We start from the raw sequence: 17,655 nt of genomic DNA, 5'->3' as shown, positions 1-17,655 counted from the left end.
CACCCTAATAATATCAAATGAACGTGTTGGACATATTATTCACGAATATTTGGATATCAGAAAGCTTTGTGCAAAATGGGTGCCGCGTGAGCTCACAATCGATCAAAAACAACAACGAATTAATGATTCTGAGCAGTGTTTAGAGCTGTTATATCGAAATAAAACCGTTTTTTTTCGTCGATATATAACAATGGACGAAACATGGCTCCATCACTTCACTCCGGAGTCCAATCGACAGTCAGCTGAGTGGACTGCACGCGATGAACCGAACCCAAAGCGTAGAAAGACTCAACAATCGGCCGGTAAGGTTATGGCGTCTGTATTTTGGGATTCGCATGGTATAATTTTCATCGACTACCTTGAAAAGGGAAAAACCATCAACAGTGACTATTATATAGCGTTATTAGAGCGTTTGAAGGACGAAATTAAAAAAAAAACGGCCTCATTTGAAGAAGAAAAAAGTTTTGTTTCATCAAGATAAAGCACCGTGTCACAAGTCGATGAAAACCATGCTGAAATTGAACAAATTGGGCTTCGAATTGCTCCCCCATCCACCGTATTCTCCAGATTTGGCCCCCAGTGACTTTTTCCTGTTCTCAGACCTCAAGAGAATGCTCGCTGGTAAAAAACTTAGAAGCAATGAAGAGGTAATCGCTGAAACTGAGGCCTATTTTGAGGCAAAGGACAAATCGTAATTCAAAAATGGTATCGAAAAGTTGGAAGATCGCTATAATCGCTGTATCGCCTCCAATGGCAATTATGTTGAATAATAAAAACGAATTTTGGCAAAAAAATGTGTGTTTCTATAAAACGATACGAACTTTTCAGCCGAACTGTTAGTGTTTTCAATCAACGGAAATTTACAAGTTCTGGAAGTATGTCAAACGTTGATTGAATGAGAAGCCAAGGCAATGGAGATAAAAAATTTCCAGATTTATGCACTTTTCGATGCACGTAGGTTTGTGAATTAGTGAGAATAAAACACTTTTGAAAAAAATGTTTTCATGAAAAGGGAAGTTAATAGTATAAAATTTTTTCTAGAATTCAGCATTTTTAATGTGCATTGGATGGTCAATCAACGGAAATTCAAATAATAGATAATAGTCGCTGGGGGCCAGGTCTGGAGAATACGGGGGATAGTGGACCAATCTGTACCGCAAGTCATACAATTTCACCGTTGCTTTTATGCATGAATGCACTGGTGCGTCTTTTTTCCATAGGTTAATGAAAATTAGAACTCGTCTGACACTACCAGCTGTTATTCAAACACTAGTGAATAGATTGTCATGAAATTTGGTATTGGACCATCTAGTGGCTTGATAAAAATTAACGTCTTTTTCCGCCCAATTCTGATTTGTTTTTTTTTTCGTAAATTGAATCCCATGAAAATTCCACAACCTAGTAATCTTCGATCAGTGTTTGTCTTTTTTTTCGGTCCAGTTAATATAACAATTTTTTCTCAAAAATTATCTTTTGTGAGTACGACTTACTTTACTATGGGGCTACATTTCAATATAATCCTATATAAGAATGGATAGATTTTGGTCTCTTGTTGCATTTATTCCAACAACATAATTTTTTTTCCATGCTATCGACAATATGTTCAACAATTCTTGGTAAAATTTTCAAATAACTCAAAATTGCAGATTTCTAAAATTTTTAGTATCAACGAGTATTAAAGGAAAACAATCATGAAGCGTGTTTGCCTTTCTCGTATCTACGACGACGGTTATCTATTGTAATTTATACGTTTCATTATACTAAGAGATTTTGAGCAGCAGTAAATTAATTATTAAAGAACTTTTTGATATTGTCTTCCTTTGAAATTATTGTAATTCGTACTGTTTGTACTTCTCCTGGTGAATTACTTTCCTTTGCCTTGTCTGCTTATTTTGTGTGTTAGAATAAGTGTGTCGTAAATTCGTCGCACTGTAGTATAGGTGCACCGTTACAATTCTGGAAGTAAAGAAATGAAACCTTACACAATGCACTACTACTGAGAACTCTCAGAACGATTTAAGATATTTAGTAGTGAAAAGAAACGTGTTAGTTTTATTCACGGTATCCAGTTATGTGTCTGACATTACCCACCCATTTTTTTTTGACAACCCTGCGCATCTTGAAAAGACTTGAAACTGCGATTTTTTATTATGATATGGAATTTGACTATTTATTATTTTTATAAAAGCTAATTAGTAGCAATGAAATTTGCCTCGAAAGTGACAGTCACTGTTACATTCATGTCGGCGCTGATTCATGACTGTCATAGATGACATTCAACTGTGTGATACATGCGACATTCATATATTGATCGGGAAATGTGGACGTTTCCAAACACACGGCACTCAATGCAACACTGTCAGACTAAGATGTTAAATTAATTATCACTTTTTCTCTTCCAGGTGTGGTGCAGGGTATGGTAACGGGAATGCGTGGCCTGTGCAACGGTCTGGGGCCGGCCATGTTCGGTGTCATTTTCTACGTGTTCCACGTGGATTTGAATGACGACCGCAGTGGGATTGGTAGCCTCAACGGTCATCCTAGTGGCATCGGTGGCAGCGGTATGGGAGGACTGATAGACGGCGGTAAATTCGTGCGAAACGAAACACTGCACGGTCCACCCGGCAGCCATCACATCATCGAGGACGAGTACTCACAGCTGATGCCGGGGCCACCGTTCGTGTTCGGGGCGTTGATGGTGATCTGTGCGATTGCCGTGGCGGCATTCATCCCGGAAGCACCCAGCGACAGCATTCGGCGTCCATCGGGTGAGAAGAAAAGTAGTTATTCCAGTTATTTTTCTTTTATTCCTTTCAGTGGTTGGCTTGCACCAGATTAATTATATATGTTTGGGAACACGGAAACTAGTAGATACGTATTTTAACACTGTTCTTCTTGAGACTTGTGACGTCGTAAACTAATGAATTTGCAACTCTCTACACTTCACTTCGGTGCTTTGGGTTTTACTAATCAAAACTGTTTCAAGTGCCAAAGGAATGTTCAAATTCATCAATTTCGATTTTTTCTTTCATTTTCAGAATCCGACTATAGAAGCCGTGATAAGTTTAATGTGCTAATTGGCGATTGATCAAGCCACGCTGTAAGAACAATTCCTTTGCATTTATTCTAACATCTAAGTCAGTCTAGCAGACTCTTTCAAGTTCCAAAAAAACGAAATGTATTATTAGCGGTCCAGTTTTTTTTTCGGTGGACCTTTTTATTTCTATCACTAATGGGCTGTTAAGCCGAGAAAGTGTTTAATATCTGTACAATTTTTTTTTTTAATGATTCTTGAATGTTACTTTTTCCACTTTTATTAGAATAGGTGATTTTTCTTGTAAATTCATTCATTTCATCTGGTAGCGTTAATCTCAACACAAATATTAACAGAATTTTTAAAGAAATAATGTATGAAACAGTTCTACAGTGGAAGTCACTAGGAACTGTTACTTGCTTGTTGATTTTTAAACTCCACAAAGCTGTGGACAATATGATCTCAGAATAAGTCTGAAGAAGTCAAGTAGATGTTTGGAACTAATAGCAGAAATTGATTCCTCCAAAAGGACAATGATTCGAAGCATTAAAGCTGCCACTGCACAGTGGTCCGAAACGGTGTGTGTCTCATTTCTCGGAAGGACAATGTACGGAACATTTGTAGAACTAATTTGATACTATTATTGTTCTGAAGGAAGTATGTTGATACGTCAAGGCGTTTAAGAGTTATGCAATGTTTTTGAGTTTTTTGAAGGTATTTTTAAAACTAATTTAAATAGGTTAAAAAAAATAGCACCCTTCCAATTTTCTCTTAAATTTTTACTTATATTATGACCTTTCAGGAACCGGATAGGATACATTTTTATCGATCTGGCATCTAATGAATATTGCTATTTGAAGGTGGACTAGTTTTTGACGAAAAAACAATCATAGCTTTTCACTGGTAGCTCATATAAAAAAGTTTGGTTCAGCAAAATTGTGCACAATGATTAGTTCAATAACTCTTCCAAAGACAATTTTTCGGTGGAACGTTTCACAAAAAAGTTAGAATAAAAAAAAATGATTTTTCTGGAGTCACCCTACTTTTACTGGGGAAAATTGATGTAACTCGATCAAATGAAGAGCTAGAGAGGTGCTTTTTTTCAACAAAGTTGCTCGCAATAAAATTACCTACAACTTTATTGTACTACAAAATCATTTTTGAGTTCAATTAAGAAAGTGAGATTTCACATTTCAATCTAAATGAGGACCACTCTAGTAACTTTTTTCATCAAAAGGAGCGCCATTTGATTACAAACAACTTTTGTGAATACACCAACTACAAAAAACTAATATTTAATAGTGAAAACATTTTTGTTACGCTAATTTCCCGTTTCGGACCATAGTGCACTGTTATGTCTGGGATGCAAAAAATGGCGTTGCTTCCTGAGAAATGGCTGGGCATTCATGGAGAGCTTACTTTTAGGAAAACCTGTCCACAATTCACTGCAGTTTTTACGGTTACGACCTCGGTCTGACAAAGGAAATAACACTATTCCAAATTTCGATTTTATTCATCAATTGCATTGTTCCTTGCAGAGCACTACAATAAACTACCGATATAGAAGTGACGTTACATATTCATTTATGAAAAAATAAGGAAGGCCAGCACTAGTTTGAGAAGTTTTACGTGCACTAGGATCCATTAAAAACATACTTTTGTGGTATTCTGATCCTAAACATAGCCAAATGAACCAATCATCAGGAAAAAACAAAGCATTTTGATAGTAGTGAGTTCAAGAGATCCAGAGAGTGGTTCGGCACTGATTAGTCGAAATAAAATCGATTTAAAAGCCCTAACAGAAGCTTACAAACGACACCACGTTTGTTAAAATCGGTTTAGCCATCTTGGAGAAAATTGAGCACGAAGAAAAACAACGCCATTTACGTCACTTAAACCATCATATCTCCGGAGCCAGAGGACAAACTTAATCAATGGCCTAAAAGCGGCTATAAAACGAGCCTAAGCTTATTGAAATCGGTTAGGTCATCTTCGAGGAAATCGTGTGCATAACAACAACGGGGTTCGTCGGTTACGCCACTTATACCATGTCGTGTGAAGTCTCCGGAACCAGAGATCGATCTTTGAAAATTATCAATAGCCAAATTATCAAACGAGCCTTATTTTGTAGATCCAACCTGTGAAAGCAAAACCGTTCTTTGCTGATCTCAAAAAGATATTCAAGGGAAAATATTTGGCTTGAATGAGAGAGTTTGAGGCCATGGACAAATTGTTTTATAAGCATGGTATCGAAAAGTTAGGAAAATGCTAGAGTGATTGTATTGCATTTGAATGTATTTGTGTTGCTAGATGAAGAAGAACTTTGCACAAGAAATGTTGTATCGCTACGGAGCTCATTGTGCATGAGAATGCTGCCGCAAGCAGAAAGTGACAACTTCTGGTAAATTTTCTTTTGCCGGTTGGTAAAAAGACCTTTATCGGTACTTTCCGGCACACCAGAGACTCGAGTGATTTGCATTGATGAGAAGCTTAAGCTCGACTTCTCGAGGTTGACAAAATGATTTCTGCTTGCTCAACTGGCCCTTGGCACATCTCACCTTTCTGTTGTATCTTCACATTCTTGCTCTATCTTGAGCACTACCATTCTATAGTTTTGATTTACAATAAAAATATTCTCATTGTTATAAATAATACTAATATTACCATTGTTTTCGCTCTAAATGTCAGGTGGGTAATTACCCATCTTTAAAATGTCCGGGTTGGCGGTTCAATGCAGGACGCTGGTCTTCACGAGCCAGTTGTCGTATGTTCGAGCCCCGACCTGGAAGGATTCTTAGTGTTAGTAGAATCGTAGCACTAGCCATGCAATGATTCTGTACGCTAAGGAACGGCTGCGAAGTCTGTTGAAATAGAAAGGCCAAATTCCACAAAAGGAATGTAATGCCAAAACTTTGTTTTTTTTTATAATGTCCGGGTGGGTAGTACTACGGCCCTGGTTTTATATGTAGGGGAGAGTGTTCGGTTACCGGCACCCTTTTATTTGAAGCTCATAACTTCTGACTTAGTGCACATTATACGGACATCATTATATCAATGGAAAGCTAAAGTCCCTAGCTAACAACTGATTAAGAAACTAAGTTGAAACACATCTTTTTTTTCTATATAGGGGTGCAAATCAGAAACTCAAGGAAATCTACACGTAGAAATGTGGTTAGGTTTTAAACACCTATAGCTCAGTATATTTTGTATCAATTATTAATATTATTTCATCATTTAATTGGAAATATTTCTAAGTTTCGATTTGAATGTATCAAGCCACGTATTTTCAATTATATATGATTGAAAGTTTGATTAGTAGCGAGCACTGTCGTATTTTGTCTGCTAAAAATCTCCGACATACCGGATTTCCATGCCATAGACGACGGTTTTGAAGGAGTAAGAGATGTATCAAAGAGTGAGCATCGCTCTGATTGGTCAATCGATGCAAAAGCGAAGCTGTTGGAAGCACGCGAATCTATAAATAGAAGCGAAATTATAGTTAACGTTTCAGTCCTACGCGTAGCATACTAGAGGTAGGTTGTTGCACAGCAACAAAAAGTGCCATAAAGCTTTAATTGGTATGCCTTGATCTTGTGTCATGCAAACTCGGATGAAATTCCATGTTATGTCGTTTCGCCTGAGAAATTGACAACAACCCCAGGATAATTTTGAGGGCAATAAATTATTTAATTTAATAATTTTATTTTATATAAGATGAGCTCGATTGATAATGAGACAATGTTGATCGCTTCAACCGAAATCGCAACAAGGTAGTAATGGTAGAGAAATTTAAGGCTATAAAATTAACTGCTTGCATACAAAACTTGAACACAAGCTTGGCGAAGAGAAGCTTAAATATCGAAATCGCAAGTATGTACAAAGATATAATTGCATACATTTGGGATATTGGTGTAATTTCGTCGGTTATAAAACAAATATAAATCAAGACAAACGATGTTCGGTGTTGGTTCCTAATCCTTATCAATCTAAGAAGACTCTCGTGCAATTGCGGATTCAAAAGTGTGACGAATGATTGAACTTCTTGATTGTAGATCATTAGAATTTTGGGTTGCCTTGTTCCACATCAATGGCTCGAACAACCCCATGGGGCTGATCCTTGTAGTTTTATGAATTTAGTAAAGCGATACATTTTGGCCATTTCAAAAAAGGTGTTCGGTTACCGGCACCCCAAGAAATTTCACTAAAAATGAAAAATGTAAGTAAAGACTGCAGTTATTCAAAGAAAAAAAAAAAAGAATTTTTTCTTTTTGGAAGCGTTTTGGACAAAACTCTTCATTGTCTGATGGTGACTTCGCCTTGGCTCTCTTGGCGCCTTTGGTGTTGATTTGGCCGGTCTTCCACGATTTTTTTAGCCGGTCTGGCTAAATCTGCTATATAAGCAACTAAATGTTTGGCCAAAACTTTGACTTGCTTCAGCAATTCTAATACCTTTCTATAGAGAAAGGCAAAAACATTTTTGGTTTTGATAAAAATTTGTCCGAGGATCGGAGATTATGTTCCCTACCAATCGCAATAATTTTTATTATGTTGGGTGTTTTAGAATTTTATGAATTGCAGTTTATCTAGAAGTAGATATCAGTTTCAATTATACACTAAGATTTAATTGCTTTGTTCGGTAATATTTTTGACGAGAAATTCCGGTAATCTATAGAAATGACCGATATTTCGGTACATGAGTTTTATTTTACAATAATTATGCAAATTTTTACCAGACAGTTCTACGTAAATTTCTATTACAGAATTCTGCAAACAGATATACAGTTCATACGGTAAATCTGAATAGTCGCCGAGTACAGTAAAAACCCTACTGTCCGTATGGTAAAATTATCTTCTAATTACCGAACTTCTGTGAAAAAAAAAACTTTATTAAAATTTTCTGTAAGTGTTTTTTATAACCAAACGAAAAAAATCTTGAGGAGCTCATCGAATGGATTGAGGTACAGGTGATAAAGTTTTTCATACATTAGAGCCACCTAAAAGCTTTTTGTTTACTCAAGGGCAGAAAATAATTTTGTATCACTTGTCCACTTGCTGCCAACTCAAATCGTTCGAGGATAATTTCTGATTTACTCCACGGAATGTGCAGTGTTTTGGAAGGCGCTCATAATTCCGTCCAGTCGGAACATTTGACCCTTTTTAATTTTTTCGTGGAATAAAACCATAGCCACCACAGGTTGGAATTTTCTTTATTCGTTTTTATGAATTTGTGTTGTTTTTTGAAATCCGAAAATCCAAAATTTTAACCAAAGGAAAACAAACAAACAAAAAATTACAGAATAATTCTTTAGATCCACTTGGTTTACGGTAGTTGTTTGACAGTTCAGCAATTACCAAACGATCGGTAATCAATTTAATTACCGAACGTTCAGCTGTTGAAAATTCGGTAAAAAATTACCGAATTCTGCGAAATTTTCTAAGTGTGTAGATTGTAGTTTTATGATGAGGAAAACCGGAGAGAAAAATATTTCTTCAATTTGGCATTCAATAATCATATGAATCTAATTCCGTTGTCATTTTTCCACAGTTATCTAAAGAAATAAACTCAAGCCATAGATTCTAGTAGGAGATCCGTATAGCAAGCAGAAATCCATAAATATGCGTCAGTGTTGGAAATTTTCGCATTTGGTGAAATAGTAATCTGTACGGCCATTATTGAACGTTACACAATAATAGGTATCAAGCTTAGCGACCAAAATCATCGGTGGTGCTCTTGATGCACAGACATCTCCATTTACGAACGAATACGGAAGTTCTGCAAAACAGTTCGGTATTTTTCCGACATATTTAGATAAGGAGTGTATCGAAAATAAGCTATCCACAATTTTTTCTTTCAAATTATGATAAAATGATAATGCCATTTTTCGCAAGCCATTTGAGAGTGGTTTTGGCATAGTGAGCCGACGCTAAATCCGGCCAAAATAGTGGAGGTGTACTATGCTTCTCATATAAAGGCAGCAATCTCTTCTGGAGACACTCAGATCGATAGATTTCTGCATTTATAGTTCCACTTGAATGAATCTGTCCGCATCGCTCACATCCTCCCCAACGATGACAGTAAAGTATTGTAGACCTGCCTGGAAGGGTTTTTGAGTCCTCATTTACATAAGTTTCATCGTCCATCAGAACGCATGCATCCGGACACTGCAAAAGACGCGAATACAGTTTCCGGGCCCTTGTTGCTGCTCGCTTTTTCTGTTCTACACTTTGTTTCGATATTCTCTGCTTCTTGTATGTCTTCAGGTGATTTCGCCTCTTGATACGCTGGATCATTCCGACACTCGTTCTTGTTTTTTTTGCCAAATCACGTATTGCCATTGATTTGCTCTTCATGATTAGAGATACCACTTTCTGGTCCAGTTTCGGGTTGGAAGAACCCGGTTTTCTGTCTCTTCCTGGTAGCTTATTATTGAAAGTTTTAACACTGGCATGATGAATTCCAGACCGCTTCGCCAATTTTCACATAGTAATACCCTTCTCACTTAGCCATGTGTCCAGAACCTTAATTTTCACGTCCTTGTCAATACGCGATATTTTGAGAACGCAGAATTTCAACCGCACAAACAAATAAACAAACGAAAGCTGACAATCAAACGCACAGCATGCTGTGATCTGAGCATAAAAAAAAACATTACAAATACACCCAAACCTCCATTTACGTAACTTATATATGTATATATGTATTAATATACGTACGCATGTGTGCAAATATATGTATTTCTTTATACATATAAATATTAGTGAAGTAAAAGCAATCATTTATATGTATAAATATATACACATATACGTAAATGAGTGAGTGTGTAGGCATACATACATACATATATAAGGTTCGTAAATGGAGGTTTGGATGTACATGCGTACAACACAAATGTATGTGTATAGATTATTTTCGATACACTCCTTATTATGAAAATCAGTTGTGTAAAACGTCTTTGCAAATAAGTGAAGTCCTAATATTATATTAATGTTTAGTGTAGTAACTCATTCGCGTTTATTTGGTTCCAATCATCAAGTAGATTGAGTAGATAAATAATTCGAATAGTGAAAAAAATTAAATGCTTCGAAATTCTTGCACGAGTTTGTGACTCTCTAATATTAAATTCTTTTTAGCGAAGAAAAATAGCACTAACACTAACCTTTTTTCTATTTTTTCTCAAACATTAACCGATCACGAAACAATTGATTTCAACCGTTCCCAAATCCGTCTCGTTGCAGGACTGTCAGTTGATGTGGACTACGAATACGAACGAGGTCGCAAAGTGGCCGGACCGTTGTCTCCGCTGATGCACCAGGACTCCGCCCAGCTTTAGTTCTCTCCGGTCAAGCTGAATAGCAAACTCATCGACTGAGTCTTCTTGGTCGGACGAGTATTTGTCTTGTTTCGTTCGTTCGGGACGAGTAAAGTAAACCTACATTTGTTTTATTTTAGATAGTGATTAAAGAAAAAAAAAACTGGCCCAAGAATCCCCCACGTAACCCTTGGTTTCGTTCATGTTTTTTTTTTCCAATGGAAATCATTCCCTTTGGCTCTGAATTGTGCCGTTTCAAAGTAGTTTACTTTGGATCGGCTTTTTTTTTGTACTATAGAATCATAAGCTTTGGAGAACGACGATTGTACGTTTATTATTAACCAAATTGATTAGCATTTTTCATTGTTAGTGCACGCGGTAGAATCGCTTCGATAATAACGAATTGGCAACTGTAGAGGGAAATTTTGCTTTTTAGGATGATCAAAACAAAATTAATATAATGCCAATAATCTAGTCAGCAAAGTTTACGTGTTTGAGCGGCTACAGGTTTTTTGGTATTTGGTGCAAATTAAACGACAATTCGTTACAATACATACTTAATAAGCGGAGTGATCAATCTAGAGGTGTTGTCATTAGGAGGGATGCAAATTGTAATAGTCGATGATGGATGATTATTTGTTACTACCCCATAATTAAAGAGTGATAATAGAAATGTAAGGTTTTTAGGAAGTGGATACCGATTATCAATCAAGATAAGGTCCACGGTGCCCATCGGAAACAAAAAAAAACCGCAGTTGTTTTTGAATCGAAAATGGACGAATACAATCAGTTGTCCCAATACAGACAGTCATACGATTTTGGTAGAGTTTCCTTGCAATGCAGCGGTTATTTGTCTTGAAAAGTTTGTTTATTTTTTCAACTCGAAAATTATTGACCTGAATTCTCCTCATTTCAAATCATCAGTAAAAAACTAAATAAAAAAGAACACATGCACAGACGCAAAAAAAAAAGTTAATCCAAAGATTAATCATAGTTTCATACCAAACAATGATCTAATAATATTAGTTTGTAAAGAGTTGAGAATAATTCTTTCATCTGTACAATAAGACCAATAAAATCAAATCTGTTTTGTACATTGAATTTTTGGGTGTTTTGTTCTGAACGCAAAACAAACACAAACAAAAAAAACACGAATTGACGCACTCTTTCGGAACCAGATCTCCTAGCTGAGTTTTTTCCCCCAACACAAGAAACTAAATTTATACAATGCTGAAAAAAAAAATACCAACCGCGTGATGCTGGGAGAAGCTGTTAATTCAAACGAAAGCGTATGGGAGAAAAAAAACAACCCAGCAAACAAGGAAATAGTAACTATTTTACAAAGAGATTTTTTATTAACGGAAAACAAATACTAGGAAAACTAGTTCAGCAGCAGGCGGGGCATTAGAAGCAAAGAGTTGGAACTGTGTTGCAAAGCCCCTAAATGATGTCAGCCTGTTGAAATCAAGGGTGGTAAAAGTGGTTCGACTTCCAACCCCCTCCCCCCATTTTCCAGGGCATTTGTGGTGACACATAAAAAAATGGTGAACCGTTTACTAGATTTATATATATTGATGATGATGATGATAATAACTACTTATTGTTTAAATAGAAAAGGTCTAGGCAGAAGGCAAACAGTGTAAAAATGTTAGAGAATAACGAAAAACAAACCCAGTATGAGCTATGGTAAGTTAGAAATTAGAACAACCAATAGACAGGAACGAGTAAATTAAATGGCTGATGCGAGTTTGTGACTGCAAGGGAGGGAGTATAGCAGATTAAAAATAAAACAAAACAAAAAAAATATGTTGACAGTCCACTTGGGATGAGAATATAGATTAAAAGTAACACAAATTGTGAATATACTTTGAGAATTGTATAATACGAAACTGAAAATAAATAAAGTGAAAGATGACTTTATTGAATAAATGATAAGTTTTAATTTATTGAAAGAAATTTTTCCATTGTAAAATTGAGCTTGGTTTTCCTCAAACGAACGAAGCAACAAATAAAAAAACATCCACTGTGAACACTTTGCTTAACATTGCAGAATGAGAGACCTGCATTAGAAAGAAACTGGATGCGTGAGAGCATATGCTACTGAGCAGGTCAGTTCTCTTGCTTGGTGAATTGCCTGTGCTCTCAGTTAACACATAAACTAAGCAATCCCTGGCAACGCAATGAAATGAAGGGTTCGCTCTCATTAGTACTGTACGAGAATGAAGAACCTCAAAGGTCTTACAGGTAATGTTTATGGTGCGGTTTTAGTGTAGACGACGACACAACCAGTCACTCCGAAGAAAAAAAAGGCATTAAAATTGTCTGTAAGCGATTTACCACCAGTGTTGAACGACCCCTTGAAATGATAAAAAATATACTCTTCGAGCAGCACTGCCTTGTTTGCTTCACCAAACGAAATAGTCGCCATGCAGTGTTGGTGATTGCCGAAAATTTGACAGAAGCTGCTATATTGCTATCTATATTGTATACAACATTTTCAATCCGGTAGAAGATGCTATAAGAACTCGAGTCTCTCAATACATGAACCTCGAGAGAATTTTTCTACATTTCTTCGCTCCACTTCATACTTTGAGTATTTCACGGCCCATGAAAAAATATACAGTCTGATAATGATCGTTGCTGTGTGGAATTTCCCAAGAGAGGATCGCAAGTTAACAATTATCGCAGAAAATCGAATCGATGGTTCATCTTGATGTTTCTCATACTAGGTTGCAATATTTAAAAACCCTTGTGTGGAACATTCACAGACATTTTCATAGACACAACTTATACAAAGGTTATAAGCACATAGTTAGAATAAGCGGCAATAGTGAAATGATTCTATCGCAATTATCAACTGCCTGTATAGAATCGGATCGCGAAACGAGAATAAGCAACCGTTTGTTGCTTCAGAGAGGATCCCCACAGCAGCGTGCTAACCTTTGATTCTCAGAAATGTCATCGAGAGAAATTCACTCTCGCACTGGTGTCTATTCTATGTTCAATGAGCCATGCCGGGTGTTTGTTGTTGCGATGTTTTCCATTTCTCTTTGATGGCACTGATTGAATCGTGTGAAGAGTGAAGATTGAACGTTCTTTGATACGATAAAAGCCATCCTTGTCGCCATGTTACCGCAACAAAATAAACAAACAGAGATATCGATCAGAGCTAATAAAAGTCATTTTCATTGACTGAAAAATAAACGAAAATGACAAGAAATTATTGTCACTCTCAGTTTCGCTTGCAAACTATGAGAACGAAATCCATGTCCAGTCCATGACATAAACGGGAAAGTAGTTTCAAAATTGTGTTTTTTTCTTTCATTTGCCCTTTCAGTCATTTGCAGTTTTCAGTGAAAATCCTATAGTATTCAGTGTCGATATTCAACCAAAGCTGTGAGAATTGAAAACGACAGAAAAAGGTTTCACAATAAGTTTTAACTGTTGGTGCTCGAATTTGTAGTAGTTTTGGTTTCCAAAATAGTTCTGGGATGTAATTACTTCGATTTGCCATATTTTAGTCACTTTTTATAGCCATATTTTCAATACACCGATGCAAGAATGAAAATTTCAATTCTGCTGTTGCTACCTGAAGACGTTAGTTTGGTTTCGTCTTGTCATAGAGGAAAGAGTGGCGTTGGCAATTATGCTCTCTCATTTTTTCGATGAGAAACTAAAATGCTTCGTCTCTCTTCGTTTGTTCTGGTGTCGGTCATTTGCGAATGAGACAGTAAAACATTGAAAATGAGACTGCTGAAATGGTTTCTTTCATTGAGAATGTGTGACAATTTTAAGCTCTGATATCGTTAGTCCCACGCAGTGCGGTAAAATTTCATTTTCAATCGAATAATATAAGATGAAAATGAAATGTATGGCCACTGACCGTCAGCATATCCCCACTAATTCTCTTGACTTTTGCTGCAATTTTCAAGTGAAGCTCCCGGAATTCATCGTCAGTTGAATAATCGTACCTAGTCATTTGACGTTTTGCTTGCTCAGTTTCGAGTGCCAAGTAGTGTAGCTCCTTCATTGCCTTCGCTCTTGGTAGTAAGCCAGTTCGAACGAATAGAATTATAAATGGAGTAAAGTATTAAAAATGAAAACTGAAGGAGGAAACAATTAATTTATGTGTATTCTGTGATTGATATTTCAGCTATCTGGTTTGTCTTTCATCTATTATCTTGAACCAATTCGAATGTTTACATGAACCTCATTTGATGGCCGCTCTCACTCTATTGAAAGAGATATTTTGTTATACGCCCTAATGCAAAATCAACCGAGATTTGGTTCCATTTATCAATGTAAACAAGAAACATCACCCCGGTGGTGCGATTGTCATCTACATACAATTGGCTTGAAGCCGAAATTTTTGGTTCTTTTGGTTCTAGTTCGCTGTCAAATGCTGTGTTTAAGCAGTGTTCACATCTTTCTTCATTCGGTTGCACCAACATAAGGAAATGAGTTCGATGGAATATAATCAAACTATAACAAACCAATTTTTTTCTTATTCAAAAAAAGGTCAGCTTACTTGTTTTGCAGAGAATACTAGACAAGAGTTATATTTATATTGGGTTTGACGTAATTAACTTTTGACACCAGTGTGGTTTGATTGTATGGTATGAACGTAGCTTAACATATTGTTGACAACAACGCCACCAAAACAAAATGCGTCGGTTTCAGGAACCAGCTTCCATAGCAGGGGGGTGAGAAACATGTGATTTGATATTTTTTTGGAATTTGTTTATATGGAGAAATAAAAACATTTAATTCAAGTGCATGCAATGAAATGCATAAAAAACAAGAAGATATCATACATAGAGAAACAAAAATTTGTCTCAAAGTTGTGTTTTAATTCATAAATTGTATGTATCTCCGAAAGATATTAGGTGACTCTGGAGAAGTATGAAACTCAACTAATCGTAGTTCGAGAAACAACTGAAAGCTCTACTTGTATTATACTTTCTGAGTTACCCTGAAAGGACTTCCGCAAATGCACTAATGTGGATCTTTTGAAAGCGTGCAATTTCAAAAGATCTTTGTTTCAAAATTTACTCTGCCGACGGATTTTAAGAAATCGAAGAACAGAGCAGATAGATAAAAATGCGTTTTTTAGTTGCATCACTGTTCTAATTGCATTTTTGGCCTCGATCATTGATTACAAATTTTCAGAGTACGAGAATTTTTGTTCAAATTCCATTTTCAGGTTGTAATCGAATTGTAACTTGTGTTTGGTCATAATAATTCGAGTACCAGCAGTTCTGAAAAATTGATACTCGTATCAAAAATCATTAAAAGGAATAATAGCTGCAAGGTGTCTTACAAAAGTTGAAGGAGCTGGAAGCTTCCAAGAACTCTTTTTAATGTTATCTGCAATTGTAATTTATTTTCACTTATGCAGAGATATGATAGGTTAAAAAATAATAAGCCCTAATCGGAAAAAATAAAACATTTTCAACTTACTCCAAGCGGGGCAATTTCCGAACTCAGATCATTTTTTTCAGTTTGTTTGTTTATTTAAGCTCCTAGTGTTCCTTGGTAACGAGTTCGAACCAACTTAAACAGTGTAGCTCAAAAAGATTATTTTTATCTACATCAAGGGGTCACTATATTTGTGGTAACTGATGATAAATCGCTCACGAACACTTTTTATTCCGATTTTTCTTCGAAGTGTCTGGTCGTGTCGTCGACTATACTGTAACAATCCCAGAAAACCGACATCATGGGCTTTCCGACCCATTCAGGCCCCTTTTGCCGTCTTGAATTAATCATTCTGTAATCTGACGTATAATAATAGATCGAAGTGCGCTTGCGCTCGTCCTTTTTGTCCAGGATATCTCTCTCATCTCCAGAATCTTACCCAACTATGGGAAACTCGCGCACTTTCTCTTTTCGGTTATTCAGTACAAAATTTTATGTAATATTATTGTCGTTTATTTTGCCCGGTTTTATGTAGTTTTTACACTGTTCTGTGTAACCTTCTTCGTAGGGCCTGCCGCTGTGGGCTTTATCGGCAGTGGAATTTTCGACCATCACGAAACTCTCAAAGCCTCTATCTCGCGGTGTAATCTACAGGATCAACAGTCCAAAAAATATTTATCGAACTTTTTTTTTGTACCTGTTTGTTTAGCTTTCAAATAAGCGATTACATAAAACTACCTTTACAGTTTATTTAATGAAAAAAATAAAAATAATAAACAAATAAAAAAATTTCGAACCTGGGCCTAATTTCTTTGAATTGAAAAAAGAAGCCTTAGGAGTTTAACTCAATCTTGGCAAAAATTTCAGAGTGGAGAGATCAATACTTTCGGAGCAGTGAATTTTCCAATCACGACCCGCACGCGCGAAGTGTATCGTAGCGCAACTCACTCGAATACGAGCTTAACTAGTCGACACATGTCGCGCCACTGATCGAATTGTAACTTTGAAAGTTTATTGTTAGCAATGCATTCACCTCGAGTTTTCGCGTCGCTATAACAGCAGTAATTCACCATTTTTTTACTATATATTCTGCGAAAGTCGAATAATCGGTAAAATGACATGGTGACTCTATTAATGAGATGAGTATTGATACAATAAAAACTGTCCCAGAAAGTATGGACGCACTTTGATTTCGCTGTAAATAATTCACAAGTTTCACAAGTTTCCGAATACTCGGAAACGAGTATTCAATTTTTTTTTCGATATGCTGATAATATTAGACTACAACAACAGAATATTATTCGCAACATTTGCTACTTAGCCATTAGAGCCAGTAGACTAGCTGGCGCACCTTCTTGCGAACGTTCCTCATTAAATTCCGTACAGACTTCTTGGCGACAAGTTTTGACACTTTTTCCAATCTTTTTCGAACTGTTGAATGATTTCGGCTGCCGAGACATGTTTCCTAAGATGTGCCTTCGTTAATGCCCAAAATTCCTCAAATGGTCGAAGTTGTGGGCAATTTGGTGGATTCATGTCTTTTGGGACGAAAGTGACATTTTTGGTAGTATACCATTCTACCGTTGATTTCGAGTAGTGGCAAGAAGCAAGATCTGGCCAGAAGACAACAGGATCCTTGTGGCTTCGAATCATGGGTAGAAGCCGTTTTTGTAAACATTCCTTGATGTATATTTCGCAGTTCATTGAAGCAGTGGTGATGAAGGGTTTCGAAACCTTACCGCAGTTACAAATTGCTTGCCAGACCATAGCTTTCTTACCAAATTTTTCGACTTCAATCGATGTCTCGGACTGGTTGCCCTTCTCGCACCGTATAATATTGTGGTCCCGGCAAGGATTTGTAATCGAGTTTCACCTAGGTTTCGTCGTTCATGA

General features: G+C 36.5%; 1 protein-coding gene across 9 annotated transcripts in view; it reads left to right on the top strand.

Annotated features, from left to right (window-relative positions):
• Nucleotides 1-12,273, top strand: part of LOC131438440 (hippocampus abundant transcript 1 protein) — a 106,086-nt gene extending 93,813 nt beyond the window's left edge. For 6 of the 9 annotated variants that reach the window (XM_058608465.1, XM_058608459.1, XM_058608457.1 and 3 more), the window contains 2 exons: nucleotides 2,403-2,780; nucleotides 10,271-12,273. In XM_058608465.1, the coding sequence (XP_058464448.1) occupies nucleotides 2,403-2,780; nucleotides 10,271-10,365 (473 nt within the window). In that variant the 3' untranslated portion in view covers nucleotides 10,366-12,273. Of the gene's footprint in view, nucleotides 1-2,402; nucleotides 2,781-3,038; nucleotides 3,101-10,270 lie in introns of all 9 variants that reach the window. The other 3 variants (XM_058608462.1, XM_058608463.1, XM_058608460.1) reach the window with 3 other exon arrangements.
• Nucleotides 12,274-17,655: the final 5,382 nt, after the last annotated feature.

The sequence above is a fragment of the Malaya genurostris genome, chromosome 3, assembly GCF_030247185.1.
Source record: "Malaya genurostris strain Urasoe2022 chromosome 3, Malgen_1.1, whole genome shotgun sequence".
Classification (NCBI taxonomy): domain Eukaryota; kingdom Metazoa; phylum Arthropoda; class Insecta; order Diptera; family Culicidae; genus Malaya; species Malaya genurostris.
This window is presented reverse-complemented; position numbering and strand designations above follow the sequence as displayed.